General features: G+C 41.3%; 1 protein-coding gene across 1 annotated transcript in view; it reads right to left on the bottom strand.

Annotated features, from left to right (window-relative positions):
* Positions 1 to 25320, bottom strand: part of DOCK8 (dedicator of cytokinesis 8) — a 138434-nt gene that overhangs the window by 26544 nt on the left and 86570 nt on the right. The window contains exons 21-33 of the mRNA XM_084629548.1: positions 25039 to 25203; positions 23551 to 23726; positions 21887 to 21982; positions 19880 to 19975; positions 17932 to 18081; positions 15492 to 15605; positions 13981 to 14136; positions 11668 to 11807; positions 10298 to 10467; positions 8283 to 8431; positions 6572 to 6754; positions 5324 to 5459; positions 3564 to 3651 (exon numbers count right to left, since the gene is read on the bottom strand). Coding sequence (XP_084485674.1) covers positions 3564 to 3651; positions 5324 to 5459; positions 6572 to 6754; positions 8283 to 8431; positions 10298 to 10467; positions 11668 to 11807; positions 13981 to 14136; positions 15492 to 15605; positions 17932 to 18081; positions 19880 to 19975; positions 21887 to 21982; positions 23551 to 23726; positions 25039 to 25203 — 1819 coding nt within the window. The remainder of the gene's footprint in view (positions 1 to 3563; positions 3652 to 5323; positions 5460 to 6571; positions 6755 to 8282; positions 8432 to 10297; positions 10468 to 11667; positions 11808 to 13980; positions 14137 to 15491; positions 15606 to 17931; positions 18082 to 19879; positions 19976 to 21886; positions 21983 to 23550; positions 23727 to 25038; positions 25204 to 25320) is intronic.

Here is a 25320-nt window from a genome sequence, read left to right as displayed (position 1 = left end):
TCAAGTCATCTTGGCAGTGTTATAGACTGCCAGGGTAGGGAAGTAAGGGCAGGTGTAACATGACTGATCACATTTATTCAAAGCCGGGAATGATGGAGAAGACCTGCCAGGAGGCGATTGCAATAATCAAGCCATGTATTGTTAAATAAGAGTGAAGACTGCACAAATTAAATAAACAACACGTTCTTTTGAACCATTCCAGCAACCACTGGATAATTCGCGCCCTGTACATTAGCCACTCCGATTGATTGACTCCTCTCCTGACATTCCACTTAAGCTATAACAGTGACTACAAACTACTTCAAGGCAGGTAGGGCAAGGAGAAGTGAGGACAAGTGTCAGCATATGCAAACCTGAACATGTGGCCTACCAACTGACTCCCGAATGCCTTCTGGAGTATGAAAATGACAACGTGCAAATAGTCTTCCAGTGTTAAAATCCTGGTTAAATCACTAGGGACAAGCAAGACACTCAGATATCATAGCGATGAGTGCCGTAGGCCATGTCTATACTTACAGGGCTGCAGCAGCTCAGCTGTACCAGTACGGCTGCAGCGCATATGGTAAAGACGTTCTATGCTGATAGGAGAGACTTCTCCTGTCGGCGTAAAAAAACCCACCCCTGCGAGCGGCATAAGCTATGTCAGCAGGAGAAGCTCTTCCGCCGACAGCACTGTGAACATGAGTGCTTATGTCAGTGTAACATTTGTCACTCAGGGGGGTGGAATATTCACACTCCTGGGTGACATAAGTTTTGCCGACATAGGCAGTAGTGTAGACACAGCCATATAAACATAAAAGCCTTGTGTACATGCAGAGTTGCACCGGTTTAGCTAAAGGTGTGATTTTAAACTGATTTAGTTGAACCAGTGCAAAAGGCTGTATCGAACACTTATTTCAGGTTAAGCCAGGTTTATTTTGGTTTAGCTTAAGTCAATTAGGAACGGTTATAAGCTAAACCATAATAAGCCACTTTTAAACCAAAAGAAGAGTACCCACACAGGGGTTTCCACCACTTTTTAGCTCAACCAGTGCAAATTTGTGTATAAACAATCTTCTTGACAAACAGAATCCTTATCCCTAATTATCCCTAGACTGCTTTTGCAGCCCCAAGGCTAAAGTTGCCTCTATCCCATTCCTGTGCAACGGAGCGGGGATAGTGTCTGATATATAAGCCCCTGCTCTGTGCCTCCTTAGTCCACTTCTGCTTATCATGGTAATTGGGTAATTAAGGACCTAATCCTATTGCCTTAGTAAGGAGTAAATCCATTGGTTTTTATAGGAATTTTACTTATGAAAGATTGAAAAGGACCACAAAATTTGGTCCCAAAGTTTCAACTTCTGTTTTCAAAAAGGGAATTATGTTAATCCTACTGAATCAGCATTTCATTCCATAGTTAAAACTGCTACATTATTTAGCCCAGTATTTCTAGGTTGTACCAGCAATCTCCGGACTGTACAAATACTGCAGTAAGAGATGGCATCAATTTGATTTTCGTGAGGAAATGAGAGATACATGAACAAAAGGCAGAGTGGACAAAGATATGTCGTTTTTTAAAATTATAATGAATTCTAAAACCAAAAACCTCTTCTAAAAACCAGTTATGATTACTGATAACAATGTAGTTACCTTTCACAGCATTTACAAAACCCAGGCACAGAAAACCAGAGCCAAACCAATTATCCAAGCAAAAATTAAAAAGGGAGCTAAAGAAGGTCATTATCATGGAAAGTCACTGCAATTTTAATATAGGGAGGCTACTGCACTGCCAGAATGAAAGGCAATCCTTTCAATTAATCTAATTCAGGTTCAGAATGGACAAGAAGGAAAAATGGCAACTCTCCAAATGTCTATATTTGTAGAAGCTTGGCATACACAGCATGCAGGTACTGCTAGTAGCATAACTGATTAATAAAAAGCCAGTTTTCTGTAACTATAAACATTCAATTATTTATCACTGCAGTCTGCTGATTAAGTTGATCTATTTTACCTGTGCATTCATACTTTGGAGAGTGACAGAAATTTGTATCCACAAATCACAATTTCCAACTTGCAACAGGAAAAATATGTCACTCTTTTCCCCTTTGCAAATAAGTCAACTCAAATATAATACAAAAGGTCAAATTTTGCTCACCTGATTTCATAAATTCTAAAGCCAGAAAGGACCATTGTGATCATATAGTCTGGCCTTCTGTAAAATACAGCCACAGAACTTCCCCAAAATAATTCCTTTAGAACTACAGCATATCTTTAAAAAAAAATCCAAACTTGAATTTAAAATGACTGGTGATGGAGAATTAACCATGACCCTTGGTAAATTGTTCCACTAGTTAATTATCTTCACTGTTAAGAATTTACACCTCATTTTCAGTCTCAATTTGGGTAGTTTCAACTTCCAAACACTAGAATTTGTTATACCTTTGTCTGCTAGATTAAAGAGCCTGTTTTCAAACATTTGTTCCTCATGTAGATATTTAGACACTGATCAAGTCACCCCTTGTAACCTTCTCTTTGTTAAGCTAAATAGATTGAGCTCCTTTAGCCTAGCATTATAAAGCACATTTTCTAATCCTGCAGTCATTCTTGTGGGTCTTCTCTGAACCCTCTCCAATTTATCAACCTCCTTCTGGAATTGTGGGCACCAGAACTGGACACAGCATTCCAGCAGTGGTCACACTAATGCCAAATCCTGAGGTAAAATAACCTCTCTACTCCTATGTGAGATTCCCCTCTTTACGCATCCAAGAATTGTACTAGCCCTTTTGGCCACAGCGTCACACTGGGAGTTCATGTTCACCTGATTATCCATCGTGACCCCCAAATCTTTTTCAGAGTCACTGCTTCTCAGGATAAGAGTCCCCAGTCTTGCAAGTATGGCCTACTCATTCTTTGTTCCTAGATGTATACATTTACATTTAGCTGTATTAAAATGCATATTGTTTGCTTGCACCAGCTTAACAAGTGATCCAGACTGCTTTCCATTTAATGAGACTAAGCATGTACTACCATGCTGTATATATAAAGTAGCTATAGCTACACCACCACATAAGTCATATAACCCCCTCTTATGGGTTTTCAGTATATGCATCAGTGATCCAGTGTCACTCATGCAGTTAATGAACACAAGATAACAGGGTAAACATCTCATTCAAGCATTTACAATCTCCTTATTGTGTAACAGCAACATCCAGCATCCTTGTGCTAGATCAGTGGTTTTCAACCTTTTTTCATTTGCAGACCTCTAAAAAATTTCGAATGGAGGTGTGGAGCCCTTTAGAAATTTAGACATAGTCTGCAGACCACCACAGGGCCCCAGGCCACAGGTTGAAAACCACTGTTCTATAGTAACAACAACCTTTCGTGGACCCCTTAGACATAGTCTGCAGACCCCCAGGGGTCCATAGACCACAGTTGAAAACCACTGTGCTAGGTAATCACTTTTGATTTCTTTACCCCTCTGAAGACTGGGGCTGGACTGAAGCTGCGGATTTTGTAATAAAATCATCCTGGGAAAAATAAGGTTAGTTCTGGTAAAAGAGATATAAATTTATTAAATGACTTACTTATCTAGCCTCTCGTTCGCCTGCCGCCATTGAGTCTGCTCTTTTCTCCAACGCAGGTTTTCATTTAACCCTGGGAATCTGTCATTCCCTAAGAGGGCAACATATGTCAGCAAGATTAAAGCACAGAGGGGTGATCTGGATTTTGATATCAAATCGTACAGGAGGATCTACATTTCTGCAACAGTCAGACAGTTTTCAAATCTTCCAGCTTTAAGTCTCCTGGACGCTAGTAAATGCACATTGTCAATCATTTTTAAAAATCTGGGTTTATACATTTATGTTTGTTACACATGCCTTAGAAAATTAAAAATCCATTTTGAATTGAATCGACTGCCTCCCTGTGTAAGCAACTTGTTTATTTTTAATATTTTCGAAACCACTGTCATGTTTCTTCCTGGTGCGAGGGCACTAACATAATGACATCACTGTGCACACAGACTACTTGTGGAAGCACACACACTTTTTTCCTTCTGCTCCTACAAGAAAGATATGGTCAGAAAAGCAACTATATAAAAAGGAATGTCCTTACAGATCTGCTCTTCTTACATTTTCTGGATCCTATCTGCTTTCAATTCTGATAAAATAAAGGGCCATGTAAACCCATAGAAGGGGCAGGAAATGTGAGTTTCAACTCATGCTCCTCATCAATCCATCTGAGGGGCAGGATTTGTTCTGTATGGATCAGGTAGGGAGTGTAACCCTTAGACCCACAGAGATACTAATCTCAGTACACTCATGAAGGCCCAGTGGCCTCACAGATTTACCCAGGTAGTCTTCCTCTCTTCTGACAGCCTCCCCATGTGACTGCACAGTAGCAGATGCAGGGGAGGCCCAGTAGAAATTAATGTTGCTTGGAACAACAATAACTCCCAACTCTCAGAAAACAGCTGCTCTCTGGCTCCACCCACCCCTCTGATCCACATATCCATACGGAATACTATCCTCATGGCGAAGAGGCCATAAGATTTGGAGGTGGGGTGAATGTACCATGGATCCAGCATCCCTCTATTTAACATCCCCACCTGCATAGCCCTATATTTTAACTATTTTTTCATTCCTGTTAGCTCTGCAGAGCCAATACAACTATGGGAGAGTGAGTTAGAATCTATTCTGGCTTGGGCATCATCCACAGAATTTTTAAGTGGATCCTCATTACAGACAAAAAATACATTTACTGGCAATGATGCACAAGTCAACATAACCCAGCTTGACTCTCAGATCCTTCCCCACACCCCTCCCAGCTGGATTTGGAGTTCTAGCAGTTAGAAGAATCATTTTTTAAATTTATAGATGGAGTGCATCACATATAAAGGCACTGAGAGGCAACAAACATGAATCATATGTCCACAAAACTAGAGGGTGGACTGAGGTCTGGCTGAAACTCAGTCTCCAATTGCATAAAATGTCTCTCCATATATTTTTGGGCCTAAGGTAACTGACAGTGTCTCACCCTTTATTAATAGACTATGCATAACTTAAAACAGAATCAAAGAAACATTACATGTGATTTTTTGAGATATGTTGACTGCATATTTCTAGCATAAGAAGAACTCACATATTATACATGTTGAAAGCTAAAAACATTTTTATCCACAGCAAAGCATAGAAAAGTCTGCAAGGGCAGGAAAGGGAGAGAAATACATTTGCAGCTTTTATTGCCTTCCAAAGACACAAAGGGAAGAACATTAATATCCACAGCACACTTGAAGTCTTTTGATAAAAATTAAATTAAAAATTAGACGGGGTGGGGGGGAAAGTACCAGCTGGTGTCCTGCAGCGTTTCATCATTTCACCCCTGGCTCCTTCGCCTCTCAGTAAAGCCTCTTCTAGCCTGGCTTTTACATCTCTTGATTTCTGAAGCACTTGGGTGCTGACTTTGTCAGAGCTTTGTTTGCCCTGGACATACATGAGAAAGAAAGTTTCAGTGATCGGTTTCTGAGCAGCCCCCTTAAAGTACATATAGTCAAATTAACTCTTCGTCCGAAGTGTACTACCAAAGCTGTAGCTACAGTCTCCAGATCAGGCAGAGGGCACTGAACACTATCAAAGGGGCACAGGGCACACACGATCAAAGTACAATAGCAACATGCACACTGTCAAAGGGCTAGTGTGTGTACTGTTTCTAAGCACACCGGGATAGCTGGAAGTAAGGAGAAAGGTGGAATTGGACAGATTGTTTAAGATGCTCCAATATTTCAAAAGGCCCCACTGTCATTATGCTACCGTTATAGTTTGCAATTCTGTAGCATCTTCTATGCAATGGGCTTTGCGTGCGTTAATGTATTTAGTCTCACAACTCCCTTGTGAAGTAGGTAGGTAGTATTATTCCAATTTTACAGATGAAGAAACAGGCTCATCACAAAAACTACTTGACCAGGTTCAGACAGGCAATCTGTGGCTTAGATAAGAGCCTTGACTTTCAGACCCATGCCTGAACCACAAGACCATTCTTCCATCTCATGGCTCACTATAAAGGGTAGAAGAAAGAGTGCGTGGAAAGAAGCTACCCCAACCCACCTTCCCACGGGCTATTTATGTGCCGGAGGGAAAGAGGAAAGGAACTGGACTATAGAAATATGTAAAAATGTATGGTGAGTGAAACTCCAAAGATTGTAGGTTTACTTTAGATAGATATATTCAAAAGCCTGGCTCCTTATCTGAATGTCTCAGCAGAGAAATGATGGTAAAACAGACTCATTTGCACAACTGTTGGCTCTCCTGCTTCTATTCAGAAGTAAGATGCTCAGAGCCACACAAAAAGGAAATCAATAAATAATTTAAAACAACTTTATAGGATCTCATAAAAAGTTTAATTTGAGTTTTGTTCAAAAGCTTGGGTCAATTATTTTATGTGAATCGGTTTACTCATCCCTAACAATGGTGAGGATCAGGTGACAAGAAAGCCAGTTTAACCTCTTCCAGTCACAGAATTATGGGTTGCCAGGGAAGGATTGCACTAGAGTTTGTTAAAAAATTGTGACAAAGTATCAGTGAAAAGTTCCATTTACCTTGTACTCAAAGCATGAAACGCAAATGAAAAGAAGATCTAAAATTCTGTTCAGCTGCATGGATGGAAGATCTGCAATCCACTTCCGAATTAGACTCTGTTCAGCATTTTTCATGATCCAGAGGAAACAGATCAAAAGGTTGCGAGTAGTATCAGGACTTAATGTGTTGTACTGTTTGTAGGGCTAGAAACAGATAAAAAATGTGTTCAATGGAGGCAGAAAAAAGAGAAAAATAATACTGGTTCAGTAATATTATTTAAATACTGGTGGAGTTTTGTATCAAAACCATAGTTCATGCTGAGAGTGCTTCATCTATTCCATATTCAATATTTATAACATACAGCTGAGGCTGTGTAGACAGGAAGTGCATGTGTGTTAAAAAAGAGAGAGAGAGAGAGAGAAAGGGGCACTGGTTGGTAGTTATCTCTACATCAGATTTGTTAGCATGTAGTGTAGAGATAGAATTCTCTAATTGTTAAGGACTTTCCTGTTGTGTTTCCTACTGTTTTTGTAATGTAACGTGTTTACACAGATACACACATCTCAGTGGTCATTAACGCACACAGATACATCCATGCAATTTTGGAAATCTGGGCCATAAATTATAGGCCACATTTTAAAAGCAATTACCCCAAGTTGTGCCCAAAAAATATTTCCATGCTTGTATAAAGGAATAATTGCGGTCAGGGTAACTGAGCACACAAAAATATACTTTTAACTATTTAAGTGTGTACTAGGCACACATTTACCAATTTATAGGTGTAATGACCCTTTTATGAGTGTGCACATATTTTGTGGCAGTTACTTGAATGATTATTTTTTAAAATATTGCCCTATATGGATGTATAAAAGGTTGCTATTTTGATACTAAAAGGATTTAGGAACACTTGAATGCAAACAGAAACCATTTTTTGTTTATGCAGGCTTACAAAAGTGAGACCAACACTAAACGGCAACAAAAGGTAAACCTGTACAAATGCATAAAGCATGTAACAGAAAGCTTTATCATAGGTAGGGCTAATTGTCTGACATTTTCCATTACAAAGCCTGTTTTCAGTTGCTTATAACTTCGGCAAACTTTACCCGTTTGAGCTGATGGGTGTCTGATTTAGGCTTTTTAATATTTATTTATTTATTTATTATTATTTTCCAGCCAAAATGGTTCAGCCAATTCCAAGCATGAGGCCAGGGGAAAATAAATTATTTTACCTATCTGAAAAAATTCTGGCAACCTTTCCTTTGAAATGCTCTATTCCCCCCATGATTTGGAGCAGGGACTTGACATGTGGCAGGGCTGCAGCGTATGACTTTTGCCATCCCTGTCAAAATCCACACAAATCTGGCCAATTTTTATCAGCCTTTGAAAAATGGGACATTGTACGTGCACAATAGAAACTTGCTAGAGCTAAAATCTCCCAAGATCCCACCCTCACTAAGAATGCTCAAGCCTCTCACAGCTCCTAAGTGCTGACCAGACTCCACATGTACCATTTCCACAGGGCTACTGATTGTTCTCCCTCCAGCCCATAGATATGGGGGCAAAGCTGGTCTTTCCCTGTAGTGGCTGCTCCCAGCTGTTCGAGGCCAAGCACTGGAATTGAAAGCAGGGAGCCTGTCTCTCTCATACTCTGACGGTTTAGGGTAACCTCAGCGAGAGGATAATAAAATAATACTGCCAGAAAGAAAGCCTGGCAAAGCAATGCAGACATACCAGGGAAGACAGAGGTGCACTTGAAGTCCTTAGAAGGTTGAACTGATTCCCCGCAATGGCCCAGGCAACAGACTGATTGATTGGGTTTGTAGATTCTTGCTCTTCCTCGGGACTCCCTGTACGACTTTTCCCACTGCGGGCTTCTGAAACTACATGTGAAATGCCCCATTGACTCTGTACAGCATAATCCCACATTATTATGTAGGATTAGCTGGACAGTTTGCAACTACCAGCAGACTGCCAGGTTATACAAATAAGCACAAGGATAGAAGGATCTGTTCTAACCCACTCCTGCTGTCTGGTAAAGTTGATTTATGCTTCAGAGGCAAAGCCACTAAAGGGTCTCAGGATGGCTCTGAACTACAGCATCAAACCAGTGCTTTGCACTGCTTGGATTAAATCACCAATGCCAGGGTCAATGACATTACATTACTGAGCATTATCACCAAAGCTGTGCTTGCGTGGCAGATTTCTCACAGAAATACACAAACAATACCTTAGACGTTAGTCCATCCGGGGCTTGGCTGCACATTGGGCTACCCACATTTGCCATCCTTGCCTGTCGATGGCCCATCTCGCACATACAACACAATACTGTACAAAGCTGGCAACTACTGACAGAGAGGTGGCGCCTACTGGTTAAAAGACAGGCTTAGGATTCAAGACTCCTCACTTCTGTTCCCAGTTTTTCCACAGGCTTTCTGAGTTACCTTGAGCAAATAAGTTATTTAAACTAATTTTTACAAGGTCCTCTAATACGCAGTGCTCAACTCGAGACACCAAAGGTCAGGTTTTTAGAGGTGCTAAGCAACTCCAACTGATTTCAATGTGCTCAGTACCTCTGAAAACTAAGCTCATGGCATCTCGATTTAGGTACCCCAAAACAGAGGCACCCCAAGCTACTGGACACATTTGAATGTTTAGGCCTTATCCTTGCTATGCCTCAGTCTTCTCATCTACAAGATAGGGATAAAACCTCGATTAACAGAGCATGGTGAGGTTTAACCAGTGTGTGTAATGTGTTTCAACACTCTTGGGTGGCAGGTGGTAACAGAAGTTCCAAATATTATTGTTTTATTCCAGACATGTACAAAATGTTTTCATAACTGGTAAAAAATTGTATTTCTCAAAACAGCGATATGTTTTTCTTTGCTGCCTTGAATTTTTCATTAAAACAAATGGTAGTTCTGCACGTAGCACAGCATTGTCCTTTCAATAGAACATAAATAGCTGGTTTCTCTGAAAAAAAAAATGGCAACCTGCTGCCTGCGACAAATCCATAAGAACTCATTGAAGTCAAATATGACAGGGTCAGACAGTGTAGAGAACTATTTTTTAAAAGGATTAAAGATTGAGAACAGTATTTGTAGTTTCGTGATTTAGGATAAAAATTCTATTCTAGACTCTTGAGCCTGCTAGTCACATTTGCCTGCAAATGCTCCTTTTAACTACAGCACCATGATAACTGTACTATCAAATAACAGAAAAATGAGTACATAAAATGAGCAAGTCAGTTTGTAAACCTGTTACTACTTCCTAATTAAACAAACAGCAAAAAAGTGAGCAAACAAAAAAATCTAACAGTATCCAACTCATCTAGGTGCGCACTAGCTAAATAATGTAACAACATAACATTGTTACCCTTATTCTCCTTGCTATTGTTTGTTACACCCATTTATATCTTAATATTAGATTGTAACCCTTCCACGGCAGGGACCATGTTTATATGTTAGCCATCTATCAGAATAGTTATTAATTAATCAGTGATATAGCATTATGTATAATCAAGCACTGCTCTATCATTTGCTCACCTTATTATTTCTGTACAGTTTCTAAGTTATAGTATATGAATAAACATTTTTCTGTACTTGAAAATCCAACCTACTTTTAATTAAAGAAACATTTGCACTTGCAGGCATGTTTGGAGTAGTTAAGGCAATCTCTTTTACATTTTGTCAGCTCACTTCATGAAGTCACTTGGAGAGGTCAAATAAGGGAAGAAAAGAAGGTCTTACCTGTAAAGTCATACAGCTGTGGCAGGGCATCCAAAATGATCCCAACCAAAGGGAGGTAAAGGGCAGCAATTTTGACCTTCACCTCTGGTTTTAAGCAGCGCTGGTCGAGGTCATGGGAACTCAGCAGGCTGTGCACAGCACTGATCGCTTTCCTCTGCACTTTACTGATTCTGTCAGCACAAACAAGGACTAGCTCTGTTACTGAGACACATGCAGGTTATATGGATCAAAGAGGCTATGAGAGACGATTGAGGTGAAGGAAGTTCATAAATATTCTGTGGATAATTCCTTATGCTATAACCAGAGAGTAACATCTCAGTCTGCTTTCCCTACATAAATCCTGATCCAGATGACAGACTTCACACCTGCAAAGTAGGGAAAACTGTCCCAGGCAATTTCAACAGGGTGGAGAAACAGATTTAAAGAAACATGTCACACCCTTGCAATGGTCAAATATGGCAATTGTCTAACCAAATCCTTCAGCATGATGGAAGGCAGCAGTGTTTTCAAGACCTTCACCTTGCTAAGAGCAAGTGAAATTCCCGCTGATGGGATGTGAAATTCCCAATGACATTTTTGCTCCATATTTACTTATCATTATCGCATGTAAATAATACACATGCATTCACTGGGGGAGAACATTTTGCCTACAAAGCAATCGTACTATTGCCTTATTACAAAGTGACCACTAAGTAATTATCCACAGGGTGAAAGCACTATGTTTATTTGACTGAAGCAGAAAGCGTTGTACATAACTGTTGTAGGGCTAGTGTTCATCACACTCTGCATAAAGATATGTTATCTTTAAGAGAGATTATCCTTTCCAACAGAACTTTTTGTTCCCTCTTCAAGAAGTTGCCCCATATGCTTCTTGTACCATATATTAGCCCCTATTTTTCCTATGGTTTTATATCACCACAGCTGCCCTCCGAGATAGAGAACTTGATAGTTCACCTTGCTCAGAATAAGTCTACTCCAAATGGTGGGGTGGGTGCCTGGGCTCCATGGGAGCCATTCTGCAGTGGATGTTTGTTACAGGCATACACATGGAGGTTAACATGTGGTTTGTTACAGGCATGCACATGGAGGTTAACATGTGGTTTGTTAGAAGCATGCACATGGAAGGTAACACACCAACATTCTCCAGGGTACACAAGGCCAGTGAAACACTATCAATTTTACTCCAAAGGCAGAGGGAGCAATAAGTGGTTTTCTCTCTTGCTATGCTGACCATACTGCCTTTGTAGCATCTTCATAATGGAAAGCAAGAGGCTGGACCTAAAAATCAAACCCACATCTCTCATGTGACCCTACTGAGTACTGATCACAGGGCCATCAGAAAAAATCCTCTTAAAAACTGAGAAACCTACCCTTCTGCCTCCGTGTCCAGTGCGGCTGCCAGTTCAGTGAAAAGCAGTCCCGCCAGAAAGTGCTGCTGACGATAATCTGCCGAAAGGTCAAACATGCTGGCAATTTTCTGATCCTGGAAACTAGAGCAGGAGCTTGAATTCTGCAAAAGTATACTAGGTGTTTTAATGGATGATCAATGAAAATACAACTCGTTTAAACAGACAATAGTGCCACTCGCTGAAAATACAGCTAACAGCCTGTTCTACTGTAAACAACTGAATACAACATGGGAACAAGGTAATCATCTGAGGGAAATATTGGAATGTATAATAAAAATGTCAAGCTTTTCAATCAAATTGAGCAAAATCTCTCTGAAACAAAATTTTCCCATGCATATATAGAGCTATGCAAAGCTAGAGCAGAGCGTGCAATTATAACAGAGTAATTTCTTCAATGCATTTAGCCTCTTTTACTGTTTGAAGTGGTCTGCTTATAATTTTCTCAAATCTGTTTTGAGGAATTATTCAGTGAATACTTTCTATGATTAACCCTCTGTGTTAATTATGCATGAGCGACTCGGTGCGAGTGTTTGATATGCAAACAAGCTGTGTTTGTTAGTTTGAATAGGACACAAAGCCAGAATCAACCCTGTGTTCAGATTGCTCTGTAGAGTTTGTACCATTCTGCTGACACAAAGCAGCCCTAAAGCTGGCATAGCCAACCATGGGAAGATCACCCCAGTGCAGAGCCTGCGTAGTGGCTTCTTTGCCACGTGCACCCCCTCAATACCCCATGGCAGGTACAGAAATGTGGCCAGCAAGAAGGAGGTCTGAACATGCTTTTCCTGTATCCTGGCAGTGTCTGGGGTCACTGGCAGCCAGTATAATTTAGAGCAGCCTTCGATTTGCTATAACATATGGCTGGGGTTGATGCAGAGCCACACCAGGATCAGCAGAGTTGCTGCTGAGTTTGTGCTATCAGCTACTCAGTTGTAACCATGGATCTGAGCCATAGGTTACTTGGTACGTTTCTGTTCCTGACTGGGTGAGCATAACTCTTAGAATCTGTTTCCAGTGCAAATACTTAGCTTTACAATTTGCTTTTCATTAATATTCTTCAATATTCACTTGAAAATATTTCTGCCAAAAAATTTGCTTGAATATTAGCAGAAAACAAACATATAAAAACCAGATCCCAACTTCGTGGTTGACCCCTAGCTCCATAATGGGCTGAATCAAAACCCCACTTCTGAACACCCCCCCGCCCCAAACTTTGGGATAGTGCAGGCTTGAATTTGGAAAAAACCCCTACAGAGTGGTCCTATCTCAGCTGCCATATAGATGCAGGTGTAGCTGTTTGTTTGCAGTAATACAGGGGCATGGAGCATCCGTTTAAATGAATTTCATATATGAGCTCTCAACAAAAATTCCACAAGATTTATCCCCATGGCAACAAAATCTCACTCAAGTTAGCAACTATCCTGTAGACAGAGCAGATTTACTAAATTGGTGGCCAGCTACTGTAGCAAATCATGCAAAAGCAGCAAAAAGCCCAGTGGCTTGAGTAGGTTGTACTTTGTGGGTGACTCCTAAGGGAGGAAAGAGTTGATGATATTGCCTAAGGAGAAGATCGATTCTAAGTGGTAGCTGCCAGGCTCTGCTTTGCAGTATCTGGTTTTGATAGCTATGCAGAGTTCCTTGGTATCTTTAGTAGTGGAATCTCAATTCCAACTGTTTGGTGTCAAGAATCAGCCTTTAGCAACAACATTGGGAAATCCTGACTCTCAGAGCCTCAAGATTTATTTTAATGGTCAGAACGGACCTTAAGAAAAAACGTTGCCTTAATGAATATTGACTTGCCTGTACACTTAAGATGACCAGTGAGAACGTGTGCAAAAGCTCAGAATGCAAAGTCTACCACATATTTCCATATGCTATGACCCTCACAAACAGATGTTCCATCTTTCTGATAGTTCCGTGTGCTGCATCTTCACAAGCACAGTCATTGCTGTACAGTGGGTGTGCATAGCTTTTTTCAATAGGTGTTTCTAGCCGCGTCGACTGAAAATTCCCACAAACATTTCCCCCACGTTTGCATGGCACGATATGTATGAACTTGTGTAATTCAGCTTCATAGTAGCACCTTGCTGATATTAGTCTTTTCTGCCCCTTTTCTACAAAAGGGAGCTCGCAACTCTTGATGATTATAGACTGGTGAATCCTGACTTAAGTAGCTGAATACAGCAGCAGTGGAAAGACCATCAGTTCTCCACATACGTACTTCATATCAGGATGTCTGACATGTGATACGGCAGACATGTGAGTGATGCCTACCTGTGATGACAGAGAGGGAGAGGGGGACGCTGGTGCAGACACTGAAGTCATGAAGAAGAGATTCAGATTGAGGTAATGTTCATGGCTGCAGAGAATCCCTAGGAACTCCAGCCTCATAGAAATTAGGGTGGGGAGGGTATTGAGCTTGTTTGACAGCTAGAAAAAACAAACAGAAATATCATGTGACAAGCACGGGTAATTTAGCTGTACACAGAGAAATATCCTCCTCCTAAAACAGAATCAGCCAATTTAATAAAAGTAACTGAGCAGAGTAACAGACAGTAAAAAGCTCACTGGATTCTTGTGTTTAACAAGATTCCATCCATTAGGCCTTCTCTGTTTAGTGGGGGTGTTTTTGTACTTGGCTGACCTCCCAAGAAAGGATCAGTTATTCTTTCCTTCCAGAAAAAATGCAATTGTCTTAGCAAGCTTGTCTGGACAGTAATTTTGAAGGATTCCCCCCCTACCCACCCACCCACACCGCCCCCCCTTTGTGCATACTAATATTAACTTTTTTAAAAATCTGTTGTGCCTGTGGCAAACTAAACAAAGGAATCTGCTCCTGCACTATGCACCATACGGTTCCAAGAGTGCTGCCAGATCCCTTCACAAGTATAATGCCACAGCAGAAACTGTGTGACAAAACACTTGTGAACTTCAGTGGAAGTTGTGCACGTGTCCAATGGGAGAATTTGGCCTTCTTTTGGTAAACATGGAAATAGGCTATATGGCTCACAACATCAAAATGCTTAGAAAAAAATAAAGAAACACCAAATAACTTGTATGAAAATAATTGAGACGTCATGCATTTTTATACTAGGATTTTCTAGGAGGATTTTGAAGCAAAGATATTTGCAAAGAACACAAGAGGTTAGAGCTCAAGATGGATTTTTTTTTAATCTAAGACCATGTGGCATGGTCCAGAGGAAAGCAGAGGCATGAAAAATCTGCCGAAATGTAGCCAGTGTATGCCAGAGGAAGAGCAGGGTCAGCACAAACATTTTCTCCCACTTACTCCTCCAAGCTCCTCTGTTCAAACACTGTACAATTGTGACTTCACAAGCTTGGGGTGTATGCCTAGAAGAAGGGGGTGTTTGTTCTATACAGCAAGCTAGCCTCCAAATACAGAGACTTTTCCACTGGTAAATTATGAAAAAGTTAATACTGCTCATAGAGGCATTCCACTTTGTGCACTGAGTGCCATTGGCAGAGATACAGATCGTGGGAATGACAGGGGGCCTAAAAACAGTATGTCCACTAAGTGGCTACTGCTAATGGGGAGGAAGGCTCAGGAAACAGCAGGGAGGGGCTCCCACTTTTTGCACATCCCCTGTGATCCACATGGTTGCGGACAGCATTCACTGCCTATTCCCAGGCTCCATTAAGCAAGGAATGTATCCTGCCTTTTCGGCACTATTACTAATGCCAGTGCCTTGATGGAAAAATGAGTCAGAAGCAGAACTGAACAGAATACTAAACTTCATTCAGACACTGTCCTAAACGATGCGTACCTGATTACAGTAATGTCTGATGAGGTTAAACACAAATCCACGGTCCATTAGAGAAAGCAGATCGTACAGGAAAAATGCCAAGCTAATGTTGATCTTTTCTGCATGTTCAGTTTCCTTAAAAAAAAAAAGAATTTGTGGTTTATAATATATAAAATCACCTGACTCATTCACCCAAGTGAAGTGTGGAAGTTCCATTGCTGGAATAATTTAAAAATAGATTTGACACAATACAGGAAAATACAGTGTAGGGAATAGCCCTTCTGCTTACGAGGGGATGGCTAGACTTGTCTTTCTCCTGCTCTAATGTGTATGATTTTATGAAAATCTACAGAGTTGTTCCTATACACTTATTTCTGCTGTTATTCCCAGAGATGGATATCACAGTAAGGCAAAATAGTTTTAGTTATGCAAACCTTGCAAATGACAACACTGAAATGGAATTGAGGTCCTGTCTGCATTTCCTACAGCTGCAATCATTTCTGCTCTCATTTTTTTAAAAATAACTGAATGCTTACTATTTACAGAATACTAAAATACTTAACACAGATTTGACAAAATGTTTCTTTAACTCTATTTATTGAACATCAAATATTTTATTTAGAAACCGTAAATCTGAGACTCGTGACAAAAAAACTGCAGCAAGACAAATCTCTAGGTTTTATGATTAAGCAGCTCAGTTCTGAATATTTACTAATGGTTTGCTTTTCAGGGACCCACAGCTGAAGTCATTGGGAGCTGTGTATGCTCAGTGCCTCTGAAAATAAGGCCGGAGTTATTTGAATTTTTCAGTTATTTGAATATTTGAGTTATTTGAAATTTACTAATTTGAATGTAACCTTAAAAATCTTGGTTCTATGTGTAGTTCAGTTCAAAGAACTGTTTGATTGTGTGTGTGTGGCTGCTTCTGGCGGGTGCACATGCGGGTGTGTTTTAATTAGCTTGTATTCAAGTCCCACAGAGGTTGCTTATTCCTGACTGATAGAGCAGTTTCAGGAAGTGAGACTGAGGGAATTGTATAGCCTTCAGAGTAACAGCCGTGTTAGGCTGTATCCGCAAAAAGAAAAGGAGGACTTGTGGCACCTTAGAGACTCACCAATTTAGTTGAGCATGAGCTTTCGTGAGCTACAGCTCACTTCATCGGATGCATACCGTGGAAACTGCAGCAGACTTTATATACACACAGAGATCATAAAACAATACCTCCTCCCCGCAGGACAGTGGGGTGGGAGGAGGTATTGTTTCATATTCTCTGTGTGTATATAAAGTCTGCTGCAGTTTCCACGGTATGCATCCGATGAAGTGAGCTGTAGCTCACGAAAGCTCATGCTCAAATAAATTGGTTAGTCTCTAAGGTGCCACAAGTCCTCCTTTTCTTTTTGTATAGCCTTCAGTGTCTCATGTTAGAGAGAGTGGCTTTACAGCCCCTCAGGGTGTTCAGAGAGTCACTTTTTCATGTTTTTGTCTTTTCTGTTCAGATATATAAAGCTATCTTCTGTGATCTCATACTGTTCAATATTTTCTTACTCTCATGGCGCAGAAGCTTCCTAGCCTGGGCAAAGTCAGCCAGGGGGACGCACTTCCAGTTCTCTAAACCCTCCAGGCACTTCAGCAGTATTTTCACACATGGAGAACATTCACGATTAGACCCTGTGTCCTCACCCTATCAGAATGTGATCTAATTAACAGTACTGCCTATTTAAGACTATTTGTGTCTTATCTGTAAAGAAGCCATAAACAGGCCATGGTTGAATGCATGGAGGGCATAAATTAAAATTTTGTTAAAAAGTGTTTTACTTAAGTGAACAGAAGTATTTTCATGAAATGCTTTTAAAGGTCATAGTGACACTGTTTTTTATTTAAACGTTCCCATAGCATTTTGCTCGTGTGTGAAAACCAGAGAATGAAACTGACTAATCTATTTCCACTGTCCAAGATGACTGAAATTCATAATGTAAACAAATGGCATAAGTGGTGATAAGTAAGTTAGGTTTTTAATTCTTCCATTTTTATAACCAAATATGTTGATTTTCAAATATATTAGAGGAAAGAGTTACAGTGAGGTAAGGATTTTATTTTTGATCTGTGAATTTCATATTAACAGCATCTGAAGCTGGTGATGAGATCATTTGGAACCAGATTCTGTAAACCTTCCCCAGGGTGAGTGTTACCTTAATTCTTGAATATTCCCATGGCAAACAATGGAACCACTCATGGAATAAGGTGTTATGCAACATGAATAAGGATGTTAGAATCTACAACACAATGATTGACACAAGTGAGATAAAATAGAAATAATGGGTCAAATTCATCTTTGGTGCAACTTCGGTGACATCAATGAAGTTACACCAGGTTTGAATTTGGCTCAGGATGTCTTGTGGGAAATAACCACAAAAAGAGTGCTAGGAAATGTTACATTTATTTCTTTGTATCCCACATTTACCTTCTGTGCTTTAACTAAAAGTGCTGCGATCTCCGAGGTGACCACGTTGACGATAGTGGTGATGTCATCTTTGAAACGATCTGAAAATCGACTTCTTCGTGGACTATGTTGCTTTTCAATGTTATGAACATATTGAGCCATGCTCTTTATCTGCAAAACAAAACCCATTACTTTCGAATGATTGCTTTAACAGTGGCACTGTGGTCCTGATTTCCCACGAGGGTCAATTTCACCTGCACTAAACCACCATTACAACTGGCATACTTGTCAGTGTCAGCAGAGGGCCCAAGGACTGAGTGAAAATGGAGACTGAACTATTCTCACTCCTAGAAGTTGCCCCTGTAGGTCAGGGTTGATGCAAGTTGGCAGGACAGAACAGAGAGGTTTGCATTCCTGCTGTTTCTGCTGTACCTATTATGTGCAAATGTTAGGATTTCATCCTTCATCATTGTGCTTGGTGCTGTACATAATATACAGAGGAATGCAGAGTCCCTGAACCAAAAGGTTTAGGATCTAGAACAGACTGACAATACAGCTGTTACCTAAACTAAGTTCCAAGATCAAAAATGTGTGATATTTATTAAATGCTTTTTTATGGTAGATTACCTCTGAAAAGCTTCATAGAAGAAGGATGTTTCAAGGAGGGATTTGAAAGAAGGGCAGATGGTCATTCGGTATACCAGGAGAGGGAGACCGTTCCAGGCATCAGACATACTCTCCACTCTTGAGGTGCTACATACACTTAGAAAAGATTCAATTTCTCCCTACATGCCACCTATTTATTTTTTATTTCTTAAAGTACTACAGACTCTAGAGACTCCTGTCTCTGCTCAAGTTCAGGAATATAAATGCCTATTTTACCAAATATCCATGGCAAAGCACACCACCCCTGCTGGACTGCCATGTTCTCATGTAGGTGCTGACATTGTAACAGAACATTGGTACTTAGAAGGAAAGCGCCACATTCAACCACCACACAGATGGGGTGCAAGAAGCCAGCAGCAGAAAGGTCAAATCCGTTTTTGAAAAACCTTTCCGTTCCTGACCCACTCATTTTCTAGTCTCCATCCTGCAATCCCTCACACATCCAAAGCTCACAGTTAAGTCAGAGCTTCAATAATAAGAAAGAAAGAGAAGATCATTGTTCAGCAGTTTGAGATCAGAGAGAATGCAGGATGTGGGTCCTTGTTGTGCTAACGAAGGGTTCTTGCTGCTCTGACCCCTCATGATGACAGGCCTGGCATATCACTCTTTGAATGAGTCCCTACTTCTTGGCTGGCTTTTGGATGGTTTATTTGCTGCCAGTGTTCACCAATAAGTCAGACCACTTTCAGTGACATCAGTCACCTCAGGCCTGCACGGGAGAACCTCAGTGTGTGGAGTCCAGGCACTGCAGCCAGTGGCCCATGCTATTAGCAGACTAGAGAAAATGGCAGCTGGTATACATCTGAAATGAAGGAAAGATCCTAGCTTGACTGTTGTCTTGCAGTGCTTTGCCAGCTGTGGACCAATGAGTGCACAACATAAGCAGGGTTCTTTGAATCCTCGACCCTGGCCAGATCCTGCTGGCTACAGTTAGGATAAATTATTTCAGAGGATTTCCGTAAGGCTGATTTTTCTGTTTATGTGTTGGAGTCATCAGGGCTCCATGGAGAGTTGGATCTGAACCAAACCCCCTATCCCGACACCTCCAAACTTTGGGGAGGTTCAGATCTGGAGGACAGTCTGCACTCTGTGCCTCAGGTCTACTCTTATGGGGAAGATTAGCTGGACGGATGGACGGACGGACACACACACACACAGAGTCTGGGCACGTTCCTAAACTGTGGGTTGTGATGCATTGGGGGGTATAGATGGTTAAGACAGCAACAAATCTGCACCTGTGGCTTTGGGCACAAATGGCATTTAATTTCTCAACTGTTATATAATGCTGTGAACGAAATCTTACCAGAAGCTCAAAGAAGAACCAGGCGTACTTGAAGACGGTTTCTCTCACCATGCCAGTGCTGACCACCATCTGCAGTGCTAGCTCTTCATGGAAATGCTAGGCAACAAACACAGCATGGTTAGAAATTATTTCAAACTCAACTCATCTTCCAACACTGGACCCTCAATCCAATACTGTGTGGGTGCAATTCACTCCGTGTGTGCAAGGCCCTCCACACTACAGTGGCCTTTTGTGTGAGGGGGTGATGGGGAAGGAGCTGCTGTGCACGGATGCCTCCGCACTCCATATATGCTGGGGAGATTTACACCTTTGCTGCTTTAAATAAGCTGGTATGAGAGGAGTGATGGGGACAGGTGGGGTGAGGGGTCACTGTAGCCACATCCAGTGCTGAGGAATCACCAAATGAAGGTGCAGATGGGAAGCAGCCATTACTCTAGCCCATAATTCATGGGCTTCGGGCAATATGTTTAGGGAGTGAATTTTAGCCTATATTCAGTCTCAGCGCGTCTATGTAATGCATCAGCATTTCTGAGGTTGGGGGTGGGAGGGGAGGACAGTGAATGCTAAAGGGTGGGAATAAAGGAATCCTTCAAGCAGGACCTTTGCCCTGGATCCTACTTGAAAACAATACTGTGTAAAGACGACTCTGAATTGAAAACCCAGTTCAGATCCAGATTTAAACTTTGCAGCATGGTCCATTCTCTATACAAAAAGTATACAAGTAGAGATACCGGATATTTATATGGATAATGGGAACATCTCAATTTACATTAGACAGGATAAAAATAAATCCCTCAAGAATTAGGAATGGATATAAACCTTCATGCTTCAGGACATAACTCAAACTCTAACAGGGGTCAGGAAGAAACTTCCCCTTTGGGCAAGTTATTCCTTAATTACCTACTGCAGGGTATCTATTCTTTTAAAACAGCTGTTGCTGGTTGCTGTGAGAGACAGCAGACTGGACTAGAAGGATCACTTGTCTGATCTGGTATGGCAGTTCCTATGTTCCTAATAACTGCTACCCTGGAACATGTACAGATTGGGTAGGTGTCAAAGATTATGAGCAGGGAAAAAGCCAATTTGGTGAATTCAGACCACAGCTAGTCCTTCACTCCCCTTCCTTTGCCTTGGGAGACATTGATCCATTACGATCATTACAAGTCAAAGTAAAGAGTCTCCAATCATATACACTGATCTGTAAGGCATGCTGTTACTTGCCAGAACTACTTGGGAAACAGAATCTAAAGAGCCTGAGATTGAGGGGGTTGATACAAAAATGAAGATATATTAATTTATCTACTGGGCAACCTCCCTGTTATAAACATAACTTTTATGGCACAAAGCTTATTTGTCAAAACTGATACATTAATTCTTTCCCTCTCTGCTGCACCTCATCTGCAGCTCATCTATGGGCTATTACCAGCAGGAGAGTGGGGGGGGGGTGGAGGGTGAGAAAACCTGGATTTGTGCTGGAAATGGCCCAACTTGATGTTCACTTTAGATAAGCTATTACCAGCAGGACAGTGGGGTGGGAGGAGGTATTGTTTCATATTCTCTGTGTGTATATAAAGTCTGCTGCAATTTCCACGGTATGCATCCGATGAAGTGAGCTGTAGCTCACGAAAGCTCATGCTCAAATAAATTGGTTAGTCTCTAAGGTGCCACAAGTACTCCTTTCCTCATCTAAGTGTTACTGGCAAGGTTTGTTTTAGCACAGTGGTTCTCAAACTTTTGTACTGGTGACCCCTTTCACATAACAAGCCTCTGAGTGCAACCCCCCGCCCTTATGAATTAAAAACACTTTTTTATATATTTAACACCATTATAAATGCTGGAGGTGAAGCAGGGTTTGGGGTAGAGGCTGGCAGCTCGCGACCCCCCATGTAATAACCTCACGACACCCTGAGGGGTCCTGACCGCCAGTTTGAGAACCCCTGGTTTAGCAGCTGTTTGCAAACATCTCAGCCAGGCTGCAGATTGCTCTCGCATCATGTGGCACTCTACCTTTTTATTGGATGGTCTTGGGCTTACAGACACGTTTGATGTGTCATTGGTGGCTTCAATATAGAAAGACATCCGACTGGAGGTGCGATCTGCAACCTGGAGAAAAGGGCCAAAAGCCAGGGGGAAAACTAATTAATTATACAAAGGAGAGTCAGCTGCTAGCTGTAAAAAAAAAAAAATGAAAAAAAAAATACAAATCTCCCCTCCCATCCTCTCTCTCACACATACCCCGTAATAGAGAGGGGAGAGAAACAGTGCCAGGATTTGGAAGTCAAAGGAAAGTAATGTAAATACCTCCACCACGTGGCCAAGTATTGCATTTAGACTTTAAAGCTCTCTTAATTCATCCACTCAACAAGAGCTGTTCTTCAAGGAAATTTCAAATTTAGAACCACCAAATAAAATGACATCTGGGAGTTTCTTTCATTAAAAACAATGTCCATTTAAAAGGTGGTGAAATGGCAATACTCATCCAAGCATTGTAAACTGCTGTGATGCAAGTTTTAATAACCTGCAACGTTGTTATTAATGTGATGCAGCTTTAATAACCTGCATGTTAATTTTGTTTTAATTTGTGTAAATTAAAAAACTCCTCGAGCTGAGTTATGTTTTAGGACACAGCAAATAGCAGGAAAATTCATAAACAATTAAATACAAGTCTACACTATTAAAAACTGATATGGATGAATAAATATATCCATATAAACAACTCAAATATTCATAACCTGCAAATATGACTAGTTCTTCTCCTTTATTTTGTTTTATTTCCCTCAAGCTAGACACATAAGTCTGATTCGCTTTAACTGGAGATGCACATGCACATTGGATGGAGAACAGATTCAGAGAGTGTCTTATAATCAAGTTTGAGAACAAACCACTGCAAAAGCACTATATTACACATAATTAACATCAACAATCTATGTAATTCTGAACAAGAAAAAGAAAAAAGCAGTTTATGTTTCACTTTAATTCAATGGGTAAATTAAGGACTCAGAAAAGAAGAATTCATCACAAAAGCAGATGCTTTTGGTGCCCATACTAGCTGATGTAAAATCACTGTGCCGATGACGGACATCCCACCTAGTCTTTCACTTCAAGTGCACACATTCAGAACTAAACAGGAACTGTGATTTTAAAAAATGGCTGTGAAGAAATGGAATATTTTCCCTCTCGGCAACAGAAGAGCAATTCTTCTTTGTAAGATGTGTTTAACCCTCATTAGAGCCTGATCCAGCTCCCAGTGAAGTCAACGGCAGTCTCTTCCCATTGACTTGAACAAGAGCTGGATCAAGCCCCTCACAAACACCTTAGGCATTGATATGTATGGATCTTTCAGTACACAAGAAAAGAATTATTAGAGACCTGAAATATGCACATCCTGCAGTGGAGACAAAATCCATCCACCCAGAGACAAAACTCTGAAGACCGTACTCATATCAAACTACTGTTGACTTCTCTGGGACACTGAGAAAGGACTTAAATATTTGGCCCCAGAGCTTTAGCTTGCTGTTTTAGCTCCCAGGTGAACAGCAAGACTTTTTGGTGGCATATGCAGCATATATGAGTAGAGATGAGTCCACCCACAAAGTCTGAATCTGGGTCCTCCATCTGGGTTTTGGGTTAGACCCCATCTCTAGCTACCAAGCTTTATTTTCCTCCCTTACCTTCGATGACATGATGTTTTTAACTTCCTCATCAGTAGCAGTCTGTGTACCAGGAATATCTGGATTGCTGCAGCTCATTACCCGGCTCTGGAGAAGTCTGGACCCAACAGACACAGCTGTGGTGCGTCCAAATGTGTAATAACGAGACTCTGGCAAATTGGCACTTCCTGCTGCACCTGGTCATGGGAAGAGGTTTTTTTTTTTTCTTTTTTTTTTTTTAAACCAGGACTGGCTATCATATTAACAACATTATGATCTCATGAAAGCCTGTTTTACTCTGTGCTCCTAAAGCAAACAGAGCAAGAACAGCATGTAGATTCTGAAAGCCTCTCCACCAACCTCACCTTTGATAACCTAACTAGGCACGGAGCCAGAAGATGCAGAGTTAGGGGCAGGGTGGTGGGCTGTCCGGCACAGCCCCAAGACAGAGAGCACCAGAGGAAGATCAGAGCAAAAGCTCCAGAGCACCAGCTTCTCTTTCCTTCCTTTCTCCTTCCGCTTCCGAGACGGCTCGTTAGTTCCTTGCTGCACATTAGAACGATGTACACACATCTGGGCTCAAAACTATCTCCACCCTTGATGCAGGTGATAGAAACCGAGGGCTGGTCAGAAATATGTCAGAATAGCTACTCAGGAATGATTATTCCGGAATAGCTGTTTTCAGTAAATTTCCAGGTGTGGATAAGCCCTGAGATTTACCACATTCCAATGTCAGCCAAATATTCAGGAAGAGTTCAGACTACACACCTGAGCAGGGGAATAACCCTCCCACACACGCCTCTTTGGGTCCAGGCATGTAGGAAAACAAAAACATCTGCTTACTCCCTCCCTGCAGCAGGTAGGTGGGGAATGGGTGGAGCCTGGCCCCATCCCCCTTCTCTCTTTCCAGAAAAGCTGAACCAGCACACAGGGCAGGAGGAGGGAAGTAATTTCCTGCTGGTATAGATCAAAGGCGAGTCACTACCCATCCCTCTCTATTGTCCCCCAATTTGAGGGATTTTACTCCCAGAGTTACCAACATGGCACATAAATCTGGGGTCCCCTCACTCAGAAATGGAGGTTCCAGAGAGAGCAATTTACATGGAAGGAAGGAATCCCACAGCATTTTAAAGTTTCCCACCTGAACAGGTCTGTGTATGTCTTTGTCAGACGCCATGTCCCACCTCTGGGCCATGGCAGGCTGAGAGGTATGTAACCACTACTTGGGAGCAGGGCACAGTGCCACCTGAGACTACTTCTGGGGTGCTGGAGCTTGCTCAGGGCTGCTCCCAAAGGCACCATCTTGCCCTATAGCACCCATTGCACTGTTGCCCTCTCTCCTATTTCTTGCATTGACTATACATTAAAGTACCTTTTAAATTCTGCTCCTTCTGAATACAAATGACTTTGAATGCCAGGAGCCATGCACTCCCCTGCTACCTAAAATCTGAGGGGTTGGGGCAGGTCAGGGAGAAAGGAATTACTTAACGGAGTAGGCAACAAGCATACCTAGTCTGGCAATATCTCTTTGAGGCTCTGGAAGGCGAAACACATAGTAGACATATGATGCCAAGAGACAGTTCCTCCCATGCTGGTCCTTGCTCAGGTCTTTACTGTTGTGAAGACTGTTCACTATTGCAACCACAGATTCAAAGGCAAACTGGGAGAAATTGGCTGTGAACCAAAGAGAAAGAATTAGTCTCAGCATTAAAGGGCATAACTTGGTTAAATCAGGGCATTCTTTGAGCAGATAACATCTAAGCCAGTCACTGTTTAATCTAGACCTTAACA

This window comes from Lepidochelys olivacea, assembly GCF_965140295.1.
Source record: "Lepidochelys olivacea isolate rLepOli2 genome assembly, chromosome: 5".
NCBI classification, from domain to species: Eukaryota; Metazoa; Chordata; order Testudines; family Cheloniidae; genus Lepidochelys; species Lepidochelys olivacea.
Note: the sequence above shows the minus strand (reverse complement) of the source record. Positions and strands in the feature narration are given on the sequence as shown.